This window comes from Euprymna scolopes, chromosome 17, assembly GCF_053919585.1.
Source record: "Euprymna scolopes isolate OS-2025 chromosome 17, ASM5391958v1, whole genome shotgun sequence".
NCBI classification, from domain to species: Eukaryota; Metazoa; Mollusca; class Cephalopoda; order Sepiida; family Sepiolidae; genus Euprymna; species Euprymna scolopes.
In genome coordinates this window covers 111,787,934-111,806,655 of record NC_136498.1, presented here as the reverse complement: position 1 = coordinate 111,806,655, position 18,722 = coordinate 111,787,934, and the positions used below count along the sequence as shown (strand labels likewise).

General features: G+C 34.5%; 1 protein-coding gene across 1 annotated transcript in view; it reads right to left on the bottom strand.

Moving 5' to 3' along the window:
• LOC145296888 (uncharacterized) overlaps positions 1–17,608 on the bottom strand; it is a 66,179-nt gene extending 48,571 nt beyond the window's left edge. Inside the window, exons 1-2 of the mRNA XM_080143033.1 lie at positions 17,317–17,608; positions 15,022–15,076 (exon numbers count right to left, since the gene is read on the bottom strand). Of these exons, the coding sequence (XP_079999159.1) occupies positions 15,022–15,076; positions 17,317–17,327 (66 nt within the window). The 5' untranslated portion in view covers positions 17,328–17,608. The remainder of the gene's footprint in view (positions 1–15,021; positions 15,077–17,316) is intronic.
• Positions 17,609–18,722: the final 1,114 nt, after the last annotated feature.

The following is an 18,722-nucleotide window of genomic DNA, read 5'->3' as shown; positions in this document are numbered from 1 at the left end:
TGCAGGTTTTACTTGTTTTGGCAATAATTTGTTAAAGACTGGCTGCATTTTTCTCACAAACATCACTTTCGCCGGAGACATCTGAGATGGTGTATTCTCATTCGCAACGCTTTTTAGGATGGAGTGTCCTTTGCCTTCTTCAAAGCCCTTTTCAAGATGTCCACAAATTATGATTTCTACCCAGTCATGGCCGACTTTACGAGAACATGCTACTCTCATGGATTACATAAAAGGTTCTGTTCGAAATTCTGTGCAGATTCCCAAATTCAACAGAAAGATTCTTGAGTTCGACAAGATACGCCTGAAGATGATCAGAGGTTACATCGACCGAAACGTTATGAAAATAATATTTAAGATGATAATAGTAGTTCAAAGAATCCAAATAATATGAGTAAAGATACTGTTGCGTAATCCCCAACCCAGTTTCTTCTGTGTCACCATCTATAATATAAAAGCGAAAATGTATGTATGTGTGTTCGCTTTTTCTGTATGTCTACAAAAGGCTTTTTTCAGAGAAGCAGTCGGTCGGTTCACAACTTTTTAAAACTTTTTATATCACATATAAATCGTAACATCTCACAGTTAACAACGAAGCTTGCCTGTCTATTTAATTTGCTCGATTTCGGGAAGATAAATATTCAACATTTGTCACTCGCTGCATGTGGGTTAGTCTTTTACCTTTAACATCTTGGGGGGAAAAAAAAAAAAAAAAGCGTTCTGCAGTAAATGAAATACTATCCCGCAGTCAAACTTGACCTCATTAACTCATTAAAACGGGCACCTGCCAAATCCAAGTAATTAAATAAATTCAAACGTGTTTCCGTTAGCATCTCGCGGTGGGGCAATCGTTAACGTCGCACGTTTTTTTTTTTTTTCACACTTTAATTTACAACTTTGCCTCAACGGTTCGGGTTCGATCCTCATACTGACTTTTTTTTTTTAAACCCCCCCCCCCCACCGGAGTTTCCACACACACCTCCAAACACCCGGGCAACGCCGGGTACCCCTCGCTAGTTTATAATATAAATCTCACCTGTCTGTTGAAATGTATGTATGTATGTTTGCCTAAAACTTTTGACAGAGGTGACGGATTTTCACGAGATTGGTATCGTTTTGAAGCTCGACACTTCGGACGACAAATATCGAAAAATTGGCTAAAAACATTAACACCTTCGCCCTCAACTGGGCACTTTTCTACAGGGAGGGGTCGCATTTTTCGCCAATATTTTCGAACGTCATCGCCTCTTTTCGATTGTCTAGCCTGAATTTAAAACTTTGCCACTTCCAGTTTAGCAACGGACGCAACGGCAAAGACGTCATGTTTTTTTTTCACGTTCTTTTTCTCCTTTGCAGTATGGGTTCAAGCGTGCCTGCTTACTAAAACTTTTTTTTTTGTTCAACACACACGGCCAAACACCTGGGTAACACCGGGCACTCAGGCTAGTCTTTTTTATACAAGTCCAATAAAGAAAAACTGAAGACTTCTAGAAATATCCCAGAATAGAGGATTGATGGATGTTATTTGCAAAGTTTTCTTTTTCTTATAGACTATTGCTGTTGTAATATTTTTTATACAATGAGGTGGGTGAGTATGATTAAACAAAATTGGAATGTTCTACTTATAGCCTCAGGCGACAGAAACTGGCCAAATGGAGCCATATTCTGCTATCAATCTGTCTGAAACCGGAATTGCTCGATAAAAATGTTGGATCTTTTAGAATTCCGCACATAATTTTTCGTATCCACATGAAAAAGATTTTTGCTCTTGGTCTGCAAACTTTTAAAGTTCAAGACTTCTACAGATCAGCTACCCACCGAAAGCTCTTTTTCATCTCCAGGACTTATACAGATTCTGGATCCCCATCAGAAACTCTTCTGGAATTAAACATGGCTTTCAATTAAAAAATTGCTCTACCAAGGTTTGGGAAAGCAGTCTACCCTACTACTAAACAGTCATAATAGTAAACTTTTTAACAGCACAGGTTAATAAAACATTCAAAATATCTTTCAAATTCCCAACTAAGTCAATAGTTGGTCATTCAGTTCATGTTTTCATAAATATTTTTATATTACTTAGGATAGTCAGGTCAGAATAACTTGCTTTTTTTCTTTGTTTTTTTGCAAATAACTTTATAATTTCTGTTATTAAAATTCCTTGATACAACATTTTAAATGCAATCTTCTGTGAAGGTTATACAGGCTGCATCTGAACGATATTTGTTTATGCTTTTCAACTACTAATTTTATTTCTTTTTTTTTTAAATTATTTTCGTTGTCAGTCTTGTCTTTATAAAAACAAAAACTATATTTAAACCATATATTGAACTCTGGTGGGCAAAACTACTGACTAAACAGCAACTAGATTTCTTTTTTTTACTTGTTTTTTTTTTTTTTTTTTTTTTTTTGCTAAATAAAAGGACTATGGACAATTTTGGAACTTTCATCCGTGGAAGAGACATGGAGTTATCTTTGCAATCCATAATGGACCATTTCTGTAATAACCTGGTCTCTGCTGATTGCGATGTAATGCTGTTCCTGTGCAGTTCTAGAAGGTCCATCCTCTCAGGCTTTACATTCTCTCTTTGAGAAGGGGTTAGTTTATTGTTTATCACCAGAGTCGCCCTTACTGGGAAATGTTGATAGAGCCGTTTAGGCACTTTTTGCAGGTCAGATAGCCCCTTTTTGGTGGTGCCGATTTCTCAATCCCACTTTCCGACCCTGGTATCACAGTTAGTGGGAGAGAATAAAATATCTACTATATGGAAAGACAAATTAGATCAACTTCTTCAGTGTCAGCAGGAGGATAGTAGAAAAGATCACAAAAGGAATGGATCCAGAATTTGACTACGAGGCCTTCTCACTAGGAACAAAATGTAGTATCTGTTCTGTACACTTCATCTTTTCTGTCTTCACTCAGTGATGGAGAAATCTTTATTAAGTGAAGCAGTATTTACTTTTGTCCCAATCCAGAATGTCTCTTTTTGAACAGTCGGATTTTCCTCACATTAAAAACTGACCTTGTGTCTAACTCTGCTGTTGTGGGACATCAGGTATATAGGGACATCAGGTATATAGGGGCATCAGGTATATACGGACATCAGGTATATAGGGACATCAGGTATATACGGACATCAGGTATATAGGGACATCAGGTATATAGGGGCATCAGGTATATAGGGGCATCAGGTATATAGGGGCATCAGGTATATAGGGACATCAGGTATATAGGGACATCAGAGCAAAACGCATGATCAACACAATATGATCATATCAGAATCCAAAAACATCACTGAAATTCAAATCATCGACAATTAAGCCAGAAATTCGATGCATGCCATTGCAAGGAAGAAAGATGTAGATGAAAAACTCATTAGGCTGCTGTTGCAGAAGGAGGACATCTACTATGTTTCATACAAGATGAGCAAAGGACACTTTCGATGCACAAAAAATTTGATCCACAAGTTGAAATACCCACACAAGTCAGACATGCTTTAATTCTGTGATGAAAAAAACTTCTGCCAAAAACTAGAAGATCAAGCCGACCAGAATAGCAGGTAGCTCGCTAATACACTAAGAGACATGCATACAAACTTTCCAGTGACAACCATAGTCTTCAGTGTTGTCAACAGCGTAAATGACATCAGGTCATCCAATTTCTTCTGCAAGAGTCTGATAGCTACATCCACATCTATAATATAAATCTCACCTGTCTGTTTAAATGTATGTATGTATGTATGTTTCTATGTCTGCCTAAAACTTTTGACAAATGCGTCAGAACGTGAGGAAAACGGTATTGTTTTAAACCTCGAACTTTCAGACCGCAAATATCGAAAAATTGGCCAAAAACATTACTTCCTTCACCAACAACAGGGCAGTTTTCTACAAGGAGGGGTCGCTTTTTTTTTTTTTTTTTTTTCAAATATTTTCGAAAGTTATCCACTCTTTTTGATTGACTAGCCTAATTTTGATGTTTGTCACTTCCGGTTTTGCAATGGACATAACAGCAAAGACATCACGTTTTTTTTTTCACATTCTTTTCTTCCTTTGCAGTACGAGTTTGAGCCTGCCTATTACCATTTTTTTTTTTTTTTTTTTTTTTTTGCTCAACATACACCTCCAAACACCACGGCAATGCCAGACACCCAGGCTAGTTCAAAATAAATGAACTGAGTAAGCTGCCGATTGTTTGTCTGTGTGTAGCAGGAAGACTGGATGTTGGAAAGATTCATTGACCACACTTTGCTCACTTTGACTTCTTTAACACAACAACAATTCCAGCAGATCTTTTGGCGCCTAAGTTGGAAGACAGCAACGGAGCCTTGTAGCCAGTTTTGAGTCTGTTTCACGGTAATCATCAAAGTCAAAAGAAGATCCATTGAATAAAATCGGTAAAACAAGTTACGAAGATTAAAATTTTAAGAATAAATATATTACAAAAAAAAAAAAAAAAAATTTATTTTCTAGACTATAATCTTGCAGCAAACAAGTCATGAAGACAAACTGACTCCACTAATGTGTTATATTTTTACTAGACAATAACTTTGTAGCAAACAAATATCGCCTACGCCCTTTAAAATATTATATTTCTATGCCAAACACGATTTAACTTTCTGTCATTTTTTATTTTCTTTTTGTTCAGATCAAAGATTCAAATACGCCCCCTGGTGGTTTTAATGTCTCTTGCCTTTTGTAATTGGTCAGCCATGAAAAGAGAGTACTTGTTTGTGCTGAGAGTTCAAATGACAGGAGGTAGACATGTATACACATATCACATTTTTTTTTTGTTATTTTCTTAATTTTTTTTTTTCTTTTTGCTGCATCCTTGCATCTCTATGAGACACTGTCTGTTGGTCCATCTATCTGAAATGCTTGAATTCAAAACATCACTTTTTTAGTCTGTTATGCTAAAATTTGAAAACGTATTTTAAATGCAGTCACATATATCTCTATATGATGCCTTGTCTGGAGCGATTTCCATAAAACAAAAAAATCTTAAAAAGTGAAACTACTGCCTGAAGAACAAATAAGGAGATTTCAGATTTCTTCAGCATCAGCAGCAGGGGAGGGGAGATGGTAGAAAAAGTTAGAGAGGAATTGACAGGTTCAGGAGTTGGCATAAGAAATAAAAACTCATGATTGAAAATTTGACTCCATCTGAACACTGTCATCAGCTGTGAATATGATGTCACGCTACACCACTTCTTTCTGAGGGTTTCAAGCTGAATACTGAGAGCTATGTTCTGAATAAGGTAGGGAAACCTTAGATCAACCAAATAACTGCAAGTAAGCCATGAGGCAGCAAGGTTCGGTGCCCTGCCATACACGAGGCAACAAGACTCAGTGCCCTGCCATACACGAGGCAACAAGACTGCTTTTTGTTTTGTGTTTTTTTTTTATAGCAAAATTGTATTATTTGTTTTTGACTTTGTGGAACATGATTGAGTTTTCCAAAGGGAATGGAAAAAAAAAACAATAACATCAATGTTTGGTGCATTTTTATTCAGTAAGCCAGTATCTTCAGACAGCCTGATCTGGCAGCACAAGATACCCTAACAAGTATTACCACTCTAGGCCAAAGTGGACCTAGGACCACTGATAACTAAGGCGCAACTCCACATTGTTGGTAAGTTAACTTTTTACTTCTTTAAATTGTTTTTCTATTTCACGTCGAATTCTATTTGAAGTTTTTATTAAAATATTTTAATATTCCAGTTTTATATATAAAAAAAAAAAATACCCGATACAATTTTATTCTACACATTCTTTACGAAACATCACCACATAATTTTTCAAGTTTTTCTAGTTAATAAAAAATTACTTTGCAGAAAATTACTGCCGAATTTTTATTTCTTTTATTCTTAGGGTGCAATTGTTTTTAAGCAGTATTTTCTTCTAAAATTATAATTTTAAAATCAGATAACCCACAAAGATTAATACGAGTAAATAAGGAAACTGCTTTAAAGGTTTTTCAGTACCTGTGCATCTATGTTATTGTGCTGAAATAACTTTTTTTTATTATTTAGAAAGCTATTCTTAACACGGGGAGGCGAAGAAAGTGTGTTGTAACTAATCTGTACTTTCACCTAACAATCTAATAAAGAAAAGTATTGTAAAAATTAAATTTAGCTTGAAAATACTATTAAAAATAGCATGGTAACAAATGTGCAAGCACTGTTTTTTCAAACTCTAAACACTCATTTAGAATGGCACAGCTACAACAAGAATGAATCTCTTTATGGCTAAATTCATGTTATCAAAGGAAGAGCTAAAGTCTGTTTAAAAAAATGTCTAAACTAAACACTATTATGCTTCTGGTTTGGTCTGGTTATGTCTCTTGAATAAATTTAATTTAACTCTACAAAGGTTTTCATTACTTCTTATCATAAATATCACTTATTTTTTTATTTTTTATTTTTTTTTACATATGAAACTGGAAGATAGCCTGCAACAGTCTCTTTCAGTTATCATCCATTTATTTATTTTACTTTTCAGATTAAAATCTCAGTAAAAACACAACGTTCAGTTTTAACCCGTGGTTCACAAAGACTTGCTGGTCCATCTTGTCATTTGGATGAAACAGCACCACCAACTTTACAAGTCATCCAGTTTAGTTATTTCCTAGAAAAAAGTTATCCCCACTTAAAAAATAGTGAAATTTCTAAGTTAATTGGCAAGGAATTAATTAGTATTTGGCAAGCAGTTAATCCACAATTTCCCTTGTTAAGAGAACTTTATATAGGACAGAAGGCCAATATATTTTGCTATAATAGAGCCAAACAGATTAACAGGAAATCTCTTGCAGCAACTAAAATGAAAAGAATGAAGGAATAGCTAGACTGACTATTTGATATATATTCTTATAGTTGTAAACTTCCTGTCTTGAGATGTAAATATATTCTTATAGCTGTAAACTTCCTGTCTTGAGATGTAAATATATTCTTATAGCTGTAAACTTCCTGTCTTGAGATGTAAATATATTCTTATAGCTGTAAACTTCCTGTCTTGAGATGTAAATATATTCTTATAGCTGTAAACTTCCTGTCTTGAGATGTAAATATATTCTTATAGCTGTAAACTTCCTGTCTTTAGATGTAAATATATTCTTATAGCTGTAAACTTCCTGTCTTGAGATGTAAATATATTCTTATAGCTGTAAACTTCCTGTCTTGAGATGTAAATATATTCTTATAGCTGTAAACTTCCTGTCTTGAGATGTAAATATATTCTTATAGCTGTAAACTTCCTGTCTTGAGATGTAAATATATTCTTATAGCTGTAAACTTCCTGTCTTGAGATGTAAATATATTCTTATAGCTGTAAACTTCCTGTCTTGAGATGTAAATATATTCTTATAGCTGTAAACTTCCTGTCTTTAGATGCAAGTGCAAGATAGAAAAGTATCAAACAATGCACTTGTCTTTCTAACAAGAAGGTAAGATTAACTCTATAGATTCACCTGCAATTACGTTCCTTTTTTTACGGAAAATGATATATTGGTATTTATTATGGATTCTGGTTCTATTATCAAACATGCAAATTTTGCAATTTTCAGGTTCCACGAGAAGACAGAATACTTAAAAGACCAAAGGGAAAAACAGGGCTAAAGGGGTAGTTATCAACTTGGACTTATCGACAAAGGTGCTATAAAAAAATACAAAAGAAAGTCCTCTAAAGTGAGTGGACTAGAGAGGCAGAGTTAAAGGCAGTAACACGCTTTCCTAATTTTTTCAATACAGTCATCTTCTAATTAAGGAACAACAGATGACATTTTTTATCCCGGAAGACAGCCGAAGGGACCTTACAGTCTTTTAAAACTCCCAAGATATTCTTTGGAACTCATCAGGTGATGTATCTTCCAATCTTGGTGCTTGTCTAACTAATGCCTTTCTGCTGGACCTAAAACATATGGGGCTTCTTTACCCAAACTTAAATTTAAAAAACATAATTTTAGATAAATCAAAAATCGACAGAGAAAAAGCTAGAATAAAACTATCCAGCAATGAACAGAATGTCCATAAAAATGATAAAATACTTTATCTACTTTGTGTTGGAATTGATAGCAAAGAGTGATGCCAAACCTGGGTGCAACCAGTGTTCTCTTAGCTGAAAATGTTGCTGCAGTTTTAACAGAATATAAGTGTAAATACTGTTACAGCAATTTTGGTGGATAATACCAGTACAAATGCTGGCTGTGAAGCGGGACTTATTAGAGTTCTTGAAAAAAATTAACAAAAAATATTAAGGGCACTAAGATCTTGGTTATATTAACTGTTTACTTCATCAACATGAACTGCCGTTTAGAGCAATTTTTAAATTAATTTATGAAACAAGAAGTTCAACAACATTTACTGGTCCATTGGGGAAACTTTGTATCAATAATTATCAAGATTTGCCTAAAGTAGAATTTTTAAAAATTAGTGGCCCTCTAGATTATCATTACCAGACAGCAGAAAAAACGAATAATTTTAGTGGAGACTAGAGGCTACTTTTTGAGTATGCTGTTGGCACTTCCCGAGGAGAAGTTAACCTAAGATATGCAGCTTCGAAAATTGGGCCCTTGAATCAAGCAAGATGGCTAACATAAGCCACAAGGTTAATGCTTATGAACCAGAGGTGTCTATCCTCAAACACTATGATAAATTAAATATTCTGGTCAAATTTATCATCCAAGTGTATGCAGTTAGTTGGTTCAAGATCAAAACCGACAATAATTTTTTTGACCAACAACAGTAAATCTTTAATATGGTTCATAGGATAAAACAACAGTCAACTAAAATCCAAACAGTTTGAAATATAGTGCTTTTGCACTACTTCTGGAAAATATCATACTGATAATAAACTCAGATGAAATGAAAGAGGCTATCCAAAAGATTTTGTTCATTAGGTAAGTAAATATTTATCTATTAAATTTTATTAGTTTTCTCAATTAACTCAAATAGTCAGTTTTATTCATATTGCATCACAAAAATATATGTAAAAAAATTTTTTTTAAATAATTGTTTTTGTTTTGTTGTTGTTTTTTTTTTAATAGTGAACAACCAAAGGAAAAAAAAAAACTGAAAAAGATTACTGCTATCAATTTTGCAGCTACACACTGGTTAAATTTGACCTTTCTCAGAAACTAAACTAGAACTTCCTAAATTACCTGCCCATTAACAAGGAGTGTAAAAGGTTGTACAATTAACAACAGACGCTTCACGAGTTGTATATGGACAGGAATCAAGATATAGACACATTATGAATTAATTATTATGAAGTAATTGTGCCATCAAATTAGGCCTTCATTTTCTTTGGAAGGAAATTATACAAAACAATTTAGTTCTATTATAACCTAGTTTTTATTATTGCGTTTCATAAAAATAAAAAAAGTACATGATTCTCTAACTTATATCAAGTTACTATATTGTATAATTCATGTTCACATATCTTTTTGAATTGTGAAATTTAAGACTTTGTTGCTAATTAACCTTTTTTTTTTTTTACAATTTTTGTTTAATCAATTCAATAAAAGTTGACATATTTTGGTAGTTGTGATTCATAATTTAAATTATAATTCACATATTTATTTTTATTCCAATCTATTTCATAATAAATATATCAATTTTAATTCAATTTATTACTAAAATAGTGAAATTTCAAAGTCAGTTTTGTGTAAAATGCTATGAAAATGAAGGATTTCTCAGCATTTTTTTTGACACGATTTTTAAAATTAAATGCTCAATTTTCTTTTCAAGATAGAAATGTAATTTTTGGTATTTGTTCTTATCACATCAAATCCCAACTATCACCACCTGTGCCATGTTGATTTTCTGAAAAAAGCTGCAAATCCACCTGCCCTAATGAGTGACCTATTTTTACTTTTTTTTTTTTTTTTTTTTATTTATTAAGTATTATTTTATGCACATTATCAATGTTGATTTAAAGGAATTGACTTTGATAGGACAGATTCTAAGGACATGTTAAAAATTGCTGTACAGAATGACAAAAAAAGAAAAAGAAAAAAGAGAAAAAGTGCCACCCACGGAATTGTTATTATAATAAAATCAACAATCCTTTCTACAATTCAATCATATTTTGTGCAAATAAACTTTAATCTATGCTAGACTTGTCCACCAAGTTTCAGTTAGGATTCTCCAACAGTCTTTGTTTTATCACCGTTCAATGACATGCAGGAACACTTTGGTGACTGTATCATCAAAAGAAGGTGAGATTTCGTATGGACTTCATAATCACAGGACCATAATCCCCCAATTTTTTTGTGTGGTTGTTTAAAAAAAAAAAAAAAAAAATGTCTATCAAATCAATCTTCAGATAATTCCTGAACTGAAGAGGGCCATCATAGCCAAAATCAAGACAGTACTAACAGAGGAGAGTTCCAGAGTTATTGATAATTTTACAAATTGCATCCAGGTGTGCTTATCATTAAATGATAGAAAAAAGACTGTTCGATATTCATGGCAGAAAGTTGGTGAACAAGTCAAGCATAGATTGAAATTTATTTGTAACAACTAGGCTGGGTGCCCGGGTGTTTGGAGGTGTAAAAAAAAAAAAAAAAAAAAAAAAAAAAGAAAAAAAAAAGTGGTATTAAACAGGCAGTCTTGAACCCGTGACACGAATGCAGAAAAGAAAGTGAAAGAAAATCTGACGTCTTACCCCTACTCCATGACGCGACCGGAAGTGTAAAGCGTTCAAATTTAATGTAGTCAATCCAAAAAATGACTTGCAGAAACGGCGTTGCTTTTAAACTTCCCACGAAAAAGGGAGCACTCTGGTAGTATTCAAATAAATAGTAATTTTCTCAGTGTGAAGGTTTCCCTTCCATTGACCAAGGACCAATTACAGAACAGATACTACCCGGCCGGAAAACCAGGTGGTTTTGTTTGTGTTCGAATAGTTTTGCTTTATTTATACGAAAAAGACAAACAAACAGTCGACACAACGAGACAGTGGGAATTTTTTAAAACTCGATCAAAAAAAATGAAAGAAACCATGTTCATTTGCAAATCTGAGATTATGATCCAGAAAGTATAAAAAAACTTTTCCCAGAATTTAACCAACGTGAGAACCCCGACGCAAAAGGCCTTTTGTGGACATACACAAATGCGCGCACCCATTTTGCCTTTTATATAATAGACTAGCGGGGGTGCCTGGTGTTGCCCGGGTGTTTGTCAGTGTGTGTGTGTGTGTGTGTGTGTAGGAAAAAAAAAGTTTTGGTAGGCAGGTAGGCTCGAACCCGAAGCCTTGAGGTGAAGTCGAAAAAGAAAACGTGACATGTTACCGCTACGCTAAGAGGGCAGAGGAAGTGAGAATCGTTGAAATTAAACGCTTAAAAAACACAGGTGCATAAATGAACGTCTGCTTTTCTAGGTCAAACATCATACCATAGAGAAACGAAATCATGTAGTTAATTCTGGCTTCAAGCCAGTTAAGCCCTATTTGTTTGTTTTCCCAAGATGTTTGGGAAAATGAGCTCCCCACAAAAAGAGGAGTGTCCAAATGAATAGCAATTGTCTGATGATATGCTGCTGCTCTACTTCCTCTTTATTCTTGCTGCCTGCCTCCTCTGCTCTCATAGTTTCCTCAGTATTTAAAGTTGAATTTTTAAGTTGTAATGTAGACACATTAGATTTACTCTATTCTTAGGACACAATCTATTCCTCATAGGTTCATACACATTACCACCTGTACTAAAGAGCCTCTTACTCTCCACAGATGAAGGTGGTGCACTTAAATATTTTGAAGTCAGTTTACTCAGCAGTGGTAAGGTCTCCTTCTTCCACCGCTGAAATGGATCATCACCTCTTGCAAGTAATTGTAAAACTATGTAATAGTCAAGCTCTTTTGTGCACTTAACCGTAAGGGAGTTACTCCTTTTGAGTTTAGATTATGATTCTTGTATTTCTGTTGTAGTTGCAGTTTCCAAGATTAACTCAGCTTCTACTTGTTCTAAGTTTTCATTTGTTACTGTAGGCTTATTCGAACTTAATTCATCAAACATGCTTGAAAGAGAAATGTATCCTGCTGATTCTGCTTCATTATCATCAGTATAAGATGTAGAATCCAATTCTTAGTGTTTTTCATGTCATTCTCTTGAAATTTAAATTTGAATTTTGGATCTAGGAAAGTCGACACACACAAATTTTATTATTTAGATAGGATGAAAATCTTGTTTCCATTGATTCATTGAATTGTTCAACAGTGGTAAGGATTACATTTAAGTCAAAAATATCAGAATTAGATTGGACAGCTTTTGAAAGAAATAATCTCAAAGCTAAAATTGTAGTTATTATCATTGATATGGTTGAAGTTCTGTGACTTGCTTCTTTGGTGATTTCTTCAAATGGACTCAGTAACTGGATATTTTTTTTTTAACAAGTCCCCATTGGTAAGTTGTTAGGGTAGGAATCTTATAGTGTCCCAAATTCTCATACGAAAAAAAAAAAATTAATGAATCTTTTATCCAAAAATTCTGGTTTGTGCAAATTATTTTATTTCACATATACACCATGAAAAAGTCCTTTCTGATTAGTGTTTACCAATTAAAAAAATATTTTGTTATTCTGAAAAACAGCCAAGTTCGTTTGTTTATTTTAAAACTGGAAAACATTAATCAGAAGGGACTTTTTCTGGACATTAAATCTAAAGCAGAACGGTCCACACAAACTGAAAATAAACTAGCATTCATTTAAACAAAGCTAATACAAAAATAAAATATAGATGTTACAACAAAAACAATTATTACTTATGCAGAGAACTTTTTGGAAACCCATTCTTAACACGTGGAGGAGAGGGTGTTTTTTTCTAACTAGTTCGTACTTTCACCTAACAATTTGATAAACAATACAAAACAAGTGATTTGTGCCACAAGCTTTGAAGAAGAACAACTGAAGTTTTTTTTTTCTGACTAGGGAAGGGGTTGAAGGAATCACTTCAAAATGGACGAATGTGATCTGTGCCAAGTGAAGAATTCAACAGAATCGCAAAGAAATACCAATTGTATAAAGAACTCTATCATTGCAACATGCAGTTCTTACTTTTATCAAATTTAAATTGATGTTGAACATGTACGTTTTCTTCACCATGATAAAAAAAAAAAGTGAAAAACACTACATAAAATTATTACATTTTCTTGAGGATATTATTTTAGAAGTACATGGTGTAAAGAGATGATATTTGGTTGGTTGGTTGGTTGGTTGGTTGTTTTGTTTTACGGCATATCAACCCTTTTCAGGTTATTTAATGCCGAATCTGGTGATTTTGAAGAACGAGTTTTGGGTTTGTATTACTGTACACATAGATTCGAAAAAGTTGTCAAAAAACAAATATATAACAAATAAATGTTATCAAAGGCAAGATAAGTTACTTTTCTACCTAACTGGATATATTTTTTGTGTTTTTATTCAGTGTAACATGTTTATTCAGCTCGAAAAACATGCAGTGTTTACCGATGTATTGGAAAATTCAAAATGGCGCCCGACTCTCTCTCGGAGAGGGTAAGTTTGGGAAAAGGTATTATAAATAATAAACTAGACAAAATATTGTTAGAAATTCGCTCAATATATGTTACCGTGACATAAGTTGACATATATTTGGTTGTTTTTTAATAGTATTTTGTCTACACATCCCATATTTTTAAAACCTCCTGACCAACAAACAATATGGATTTAGGCAAGCCCGTTCAACAGCAGATATCTTAACTGTAGTCTCTGAACGTATATACTGTTCATTGGACAAAACAGGGGAGGGTAGAGCGGTAGCTCTTGATATATCTAAGGCTTTTGACAGGGTATGGCATGATGATCTTCTAAGGAAAATTAGATCATATGGTATCACTGGAAGAATACATAATGTAATTAAATCCTTCTTAAGTAAGAGAAAAATCCAAGTTGTCCTCGACGGTCATACATCTAAACAATATGATATAAATGCGGGAGCACCCCAGGGGTCTATCCTTGGACCTTTATTATTCCTGATATTCATAAATGACCTCCCTGATAAAATTGTTTCGGAGATGGGTATATTTGCCTATGACACCACTCTCTATAACAGGCATGAGGGGAAAACAAATGAACACATATCTAAGGAAATAGCAGAAACACTAGAGGATGACCTCCAATCTGTAGTGGAATGGGGACAAAAATGGATGGTCACATTCAATGCTGCCAAGACTAAGCTTGTTTCCTTCAATAACTACAAGAAACTTTCTCTACCACCAAGGCCAAGAACACATTATCTGAAAGTACTTCTTTTAAACTCTTCGGCCTAACATTTACAGGGAACATGAACTGGAATAGATACATTGAGAGCATTGCCAAGGCTGCTGCAAAGAAGGTAGACTCGCTCTACCATGCTAGAAAATTATTTACGCCTGAAAGTATCCTGTACCTCTATAAGGCCACCATTCACCCATGTATGGAGTACTGTTGTCACATTTGGGCTGGTGCATCTGCTGCTTGTTTCTCGCTCTTGGACAGGGTTCAAAAGAGAGTCGCCAACCTGATAGGTCCTTAACTGTCATCTAGGCTTCAGCCTCTGTCCCATCGACGAAATGCTGCATCCCTCTGCCTGTTCTACAAATACTTTAATGGTGAATGCTCTGACGAACTACAAGCACTCTTACCTCCTCGACGTGACTATCCCTGACAAAACCGACAAGCAACTAAGTCCCACCCCTTTACAGTAGAGATCCCTAGGTGTAAGAAAGCCTTTTACTCTAATAGTTTCTTTCCCAGAACTGCAAGTCTTTGGAACTCCCTTCTGGGATTCTGCTTTCCCAACCATACTGATATGCAGAAGTTCAAGTGTAATGTGAACAAACATCTTGCTGCTCATTTCCCTTCATAATGCCCCTGCAACTTATGTCCCTGATAGTAGCCCCCTACTTCAAAGTGGCACTGTGCCTTGTTTGGGGTGAAGATTAAAAAAAAAAAACGTTTTTATTTTATTATCCATGTGTCCTGGCAACGTCTGCTAACCCTGTTATTACTAAATAAATAAAATAAATAAGTAACAGATACATACTTTCTCTTTGGCTGTTTGGAGCCAACCGCCAATCCAACTGCTCAGGCCTTGTTCGCTGTAACAAAAAAATAAATAAAATAAAAAATAATAATAATAACAACACAGTTAATATAAAAAGATAAGAATTAACAAAATATATTTTTTTAAAATAGGTGCTTATATAGATTAACATCCATTCCATGACTGCCCATATTTGGGGAGGGGGGTGAGGATAACGAAAGGAGACCAAGCAAAACTAAATTCAGCTTTCTGAAACAGAAAACGACAACAAAATAGACGCTTTCTGCTCTAACGACATCACCTCCAAAAGAAACACGAGATTCTACTTTATGGAGCCGACTGTAAACAGCTTGAAAAAATTGTCAATAAAAACAAACAAGCTGTTTTTGCATATTGGAACGAAATTTCGGAAATCTAAATTTCACATGAAAACAATGGTATCTACGTATTCCTCGTATTTTTAAGATGATTATATCCAAAAATTACGTACGGTAGAAAATTATTTATTAAAGAAAATAAAAAATACAATTTGAAGAAATGATCGAAAGGGAGGTAATTTTTCGTTTCGATTTAAGCAAGATGGTGGCAATTTTTCACCTGCTACCAAGATTAAAGTTTTTTTTTTTTTTTAATAATTCAGTAATATTCGGGTAATTCTGGTTGCATAATTTGGAAGATAACATTGTAATTTATTAGCACTGACAAAAAAAAAAAAAAAAAATCAGTAGAAACCACTGTTTTTTTTTTAATCTGAAAACTCCATTAATCGACTACAAAATTTTGTCCTAATAATGTAGAAGCGCCTTTATATATATATATATTTGCATGTTAACGTTCTCAGCAACAAAATGCTTAAGATTTGTCCCTCTCCCTCTCTCTCACAAAAAACACGCACACAAAATAATTTTTAGGTACTTATGCTAGGTACCGTGCTATTTAAAATAAACAGTTACGGTATCTTTTGTTGATTAAATTGTTAGATGAAAACAAAACACCCTCCTCTCCCCATGTTCAGAACAGGTTTCTAAATAATAACGTCATTCAGCACGGTACCTTCTCTATAAGTATCAACTTTTGGTTATAGGGTATTTAGTTCTCTCCCACTGCAATAACTGACACCAAAGTCGGAAAGTGGGATTGAGACGACCAGCGCCCTCGAGGCATTCCTCGGTGAGGACGCTTCAGGCGCAACTAGCAATAAACTAACCGCTTCTCAAAGAGAGAAGGCAAAGCCTGGGAGGGTGGACCTCCTAGAACTGCACAGAACCCACCGCAAGATCAACAGGGACCAGCTCATTACAGAAATGGTCTAAACTTTGTTGGGTCAATTTTTACGACGTGCCCCAGCGTAAGCACCCCAACCTCCCCATGTTAAGAACGGCTTTCGGAATAAACACCCCCAACCTCAAAAGCCGTTCTTAACATGGGGATGTTGGGGTGTCACGTCGTAAAAAAAATAAAAAATTACCCTTTGTTGATTTGGGGGTCCCGGGATAAAATCCTTGGTCGTCAATTTTTGGTTATATGTTCTTAAAAATACTATCAGATCAGGAAGTGGATGATCATTATTACTGGCTGGTGGCCCCAACACGGATGATACTTTTACGTTAAATTTATCTACGAAACTAACCCTGACCCTCTACTATAAACTCTATTTTTTGGAGTACTAGTGCACTTTGCACTTATTGATCCGTGCTGAAATAATAACGTTATTATTTTAAAAAGCCATTCTTATTCTTAACATGGGGGAGGGTGTTTTGTACCTATTCTTACTTTAACCTTACAATTGAATAAGAAAAACATATAAAACTTTAATTAAACTTGGAAATACGATTTTAAAAAATAGCGCACCTTTTTTTTGTTTAGCGTTAGGTTTTCCAGTCTATTTACATGTAATCGCTTAAAAAAGTAGAATCTTATTTCTATGCAGGAGCGCACAGGGGTAGAATTGTACCAAACAGTTTATCCGATTCATTTATTGCATTCTTGGTGCTTTTTATTTTTTGTAATTATTGTTATCTAGTGTGATTTTTTTGTTTTTATTTGATGAAAATACAGTAATGTAAATATATTAGTAAATAAATCAATAAAATATAAATAAATCGGTACGATTTTTATTGATTTCTAGAACATGCGTTTCATTTTGTGTGGTCGTCTTTCGGGTGTTATAATTCATTAACGGATTTTATCGAGCCAATTTCGTCGGCCACAGAAACTGATCTGTACAAGAAACAAAACATTTAGAAAAAAAATCGAGAAAGAATAAAGAATATTTTATTTAAAACAAAAACTCACCCTTCCGCCATCTTGGTTGTTTACAAAAATCAGAAATGATAGCAGTTGACAGAAACTGCACAGAGAAAAAATTGAAATTATTTCGTTTTCAAAATCGATTTTTGACTTCTGGCCGCATCTTTGGGGGCTTCATATTATCACTCGATATTCTTTAATATATATATATGTAAAGATATATTGTTTATTTTTCTCACAGGACTCTCAGACACGCTGCAGGAGAAAACATATGATGATTTCCGAAGCCTATGTGGCGATGGCGAGCTACTTAACAGGGGAGATAATCAATGCGTGCAATAGTTACTTCCCTTGAATTAACTTTTCTTTTCCTACTTACTTCGTCAATCTTTGAGTCAAGATCAAAGTGTAGTATCTGTTCTTCAGATGCTGCACTTTAATTTCTTGTTCTCTGTCAGTGGAGGAGAAATCCTTCCCGACTGAGACAATTTTTAATTTTTTGTTCCTTTTCTCCACGTAAAAAAACGACCCTGTCCCGTGGGGAGGCATTTGTACTGTACACTGCGAAAAATTATGTCTCGCTATTGTTCACATTTATTAATCTATCTATATTTAAATAATTCCCATGAAATCATAGAATTAAGTTAGTAATTTACTTTTTTCAATATTTGTGGCAGACCAAATTAAGATTTAGCATTTAAAAGTTACTTTTTAGGGGTATTTTCAGGTCTGTTTTGCACGAATATCACATTTGAAAATGTCGTCGGCAAGTAGCTCTTTTAAGACCTTTATTTTCCGATGTTTTCGTGCACGCTAGTGGAACTCTCTGCCGCTTGCCTGTTTCCCACCTGACTACAACTTGGACGTCTTCAAGTCCAACATAAACAAACTCCTTACAAACCGTCCCCTTAAGTAAGACACTCTATCAAAACCCCCAATACTAATGATTACTACAATACTATCTCACTGATTACTGTACACGCAATAACCCTTATCCCTGAGTGGCCTTCCGGCCTTGATAAGAGGTGACCCCCATGTAAAAAAAAAAAGATGTCATAGCCATACCGAGAAGTCATGCATAGCGGGAAGTAGAAGAAATAAATGTCGTTGTATTAAAAAAAAAAAAGCGAGTTGAAGTTCTTTTCTATTCTTTTTTTTATATCCCATATCCCTCCATATTTACATTAAACCAGTAATCAGCAGCAGCTGCGACAATAATGGCGACGCTAAGACACATCCGTTCGTCCATAAAATGTAAATGAACTCACTAAATACATACAAAAACTTCAAAGACCATTTTTTCATGTACACACATCATTAGAATAGTTCGCACATCACTTCAACCAAGAAAACCGCCAGAGAAGGCCGCACATCAAAAGAAAAACCAAAATACAACACAAACATCGCAGTAAACGCAACTCATGCCACATATAAACACGAATATTTATTTC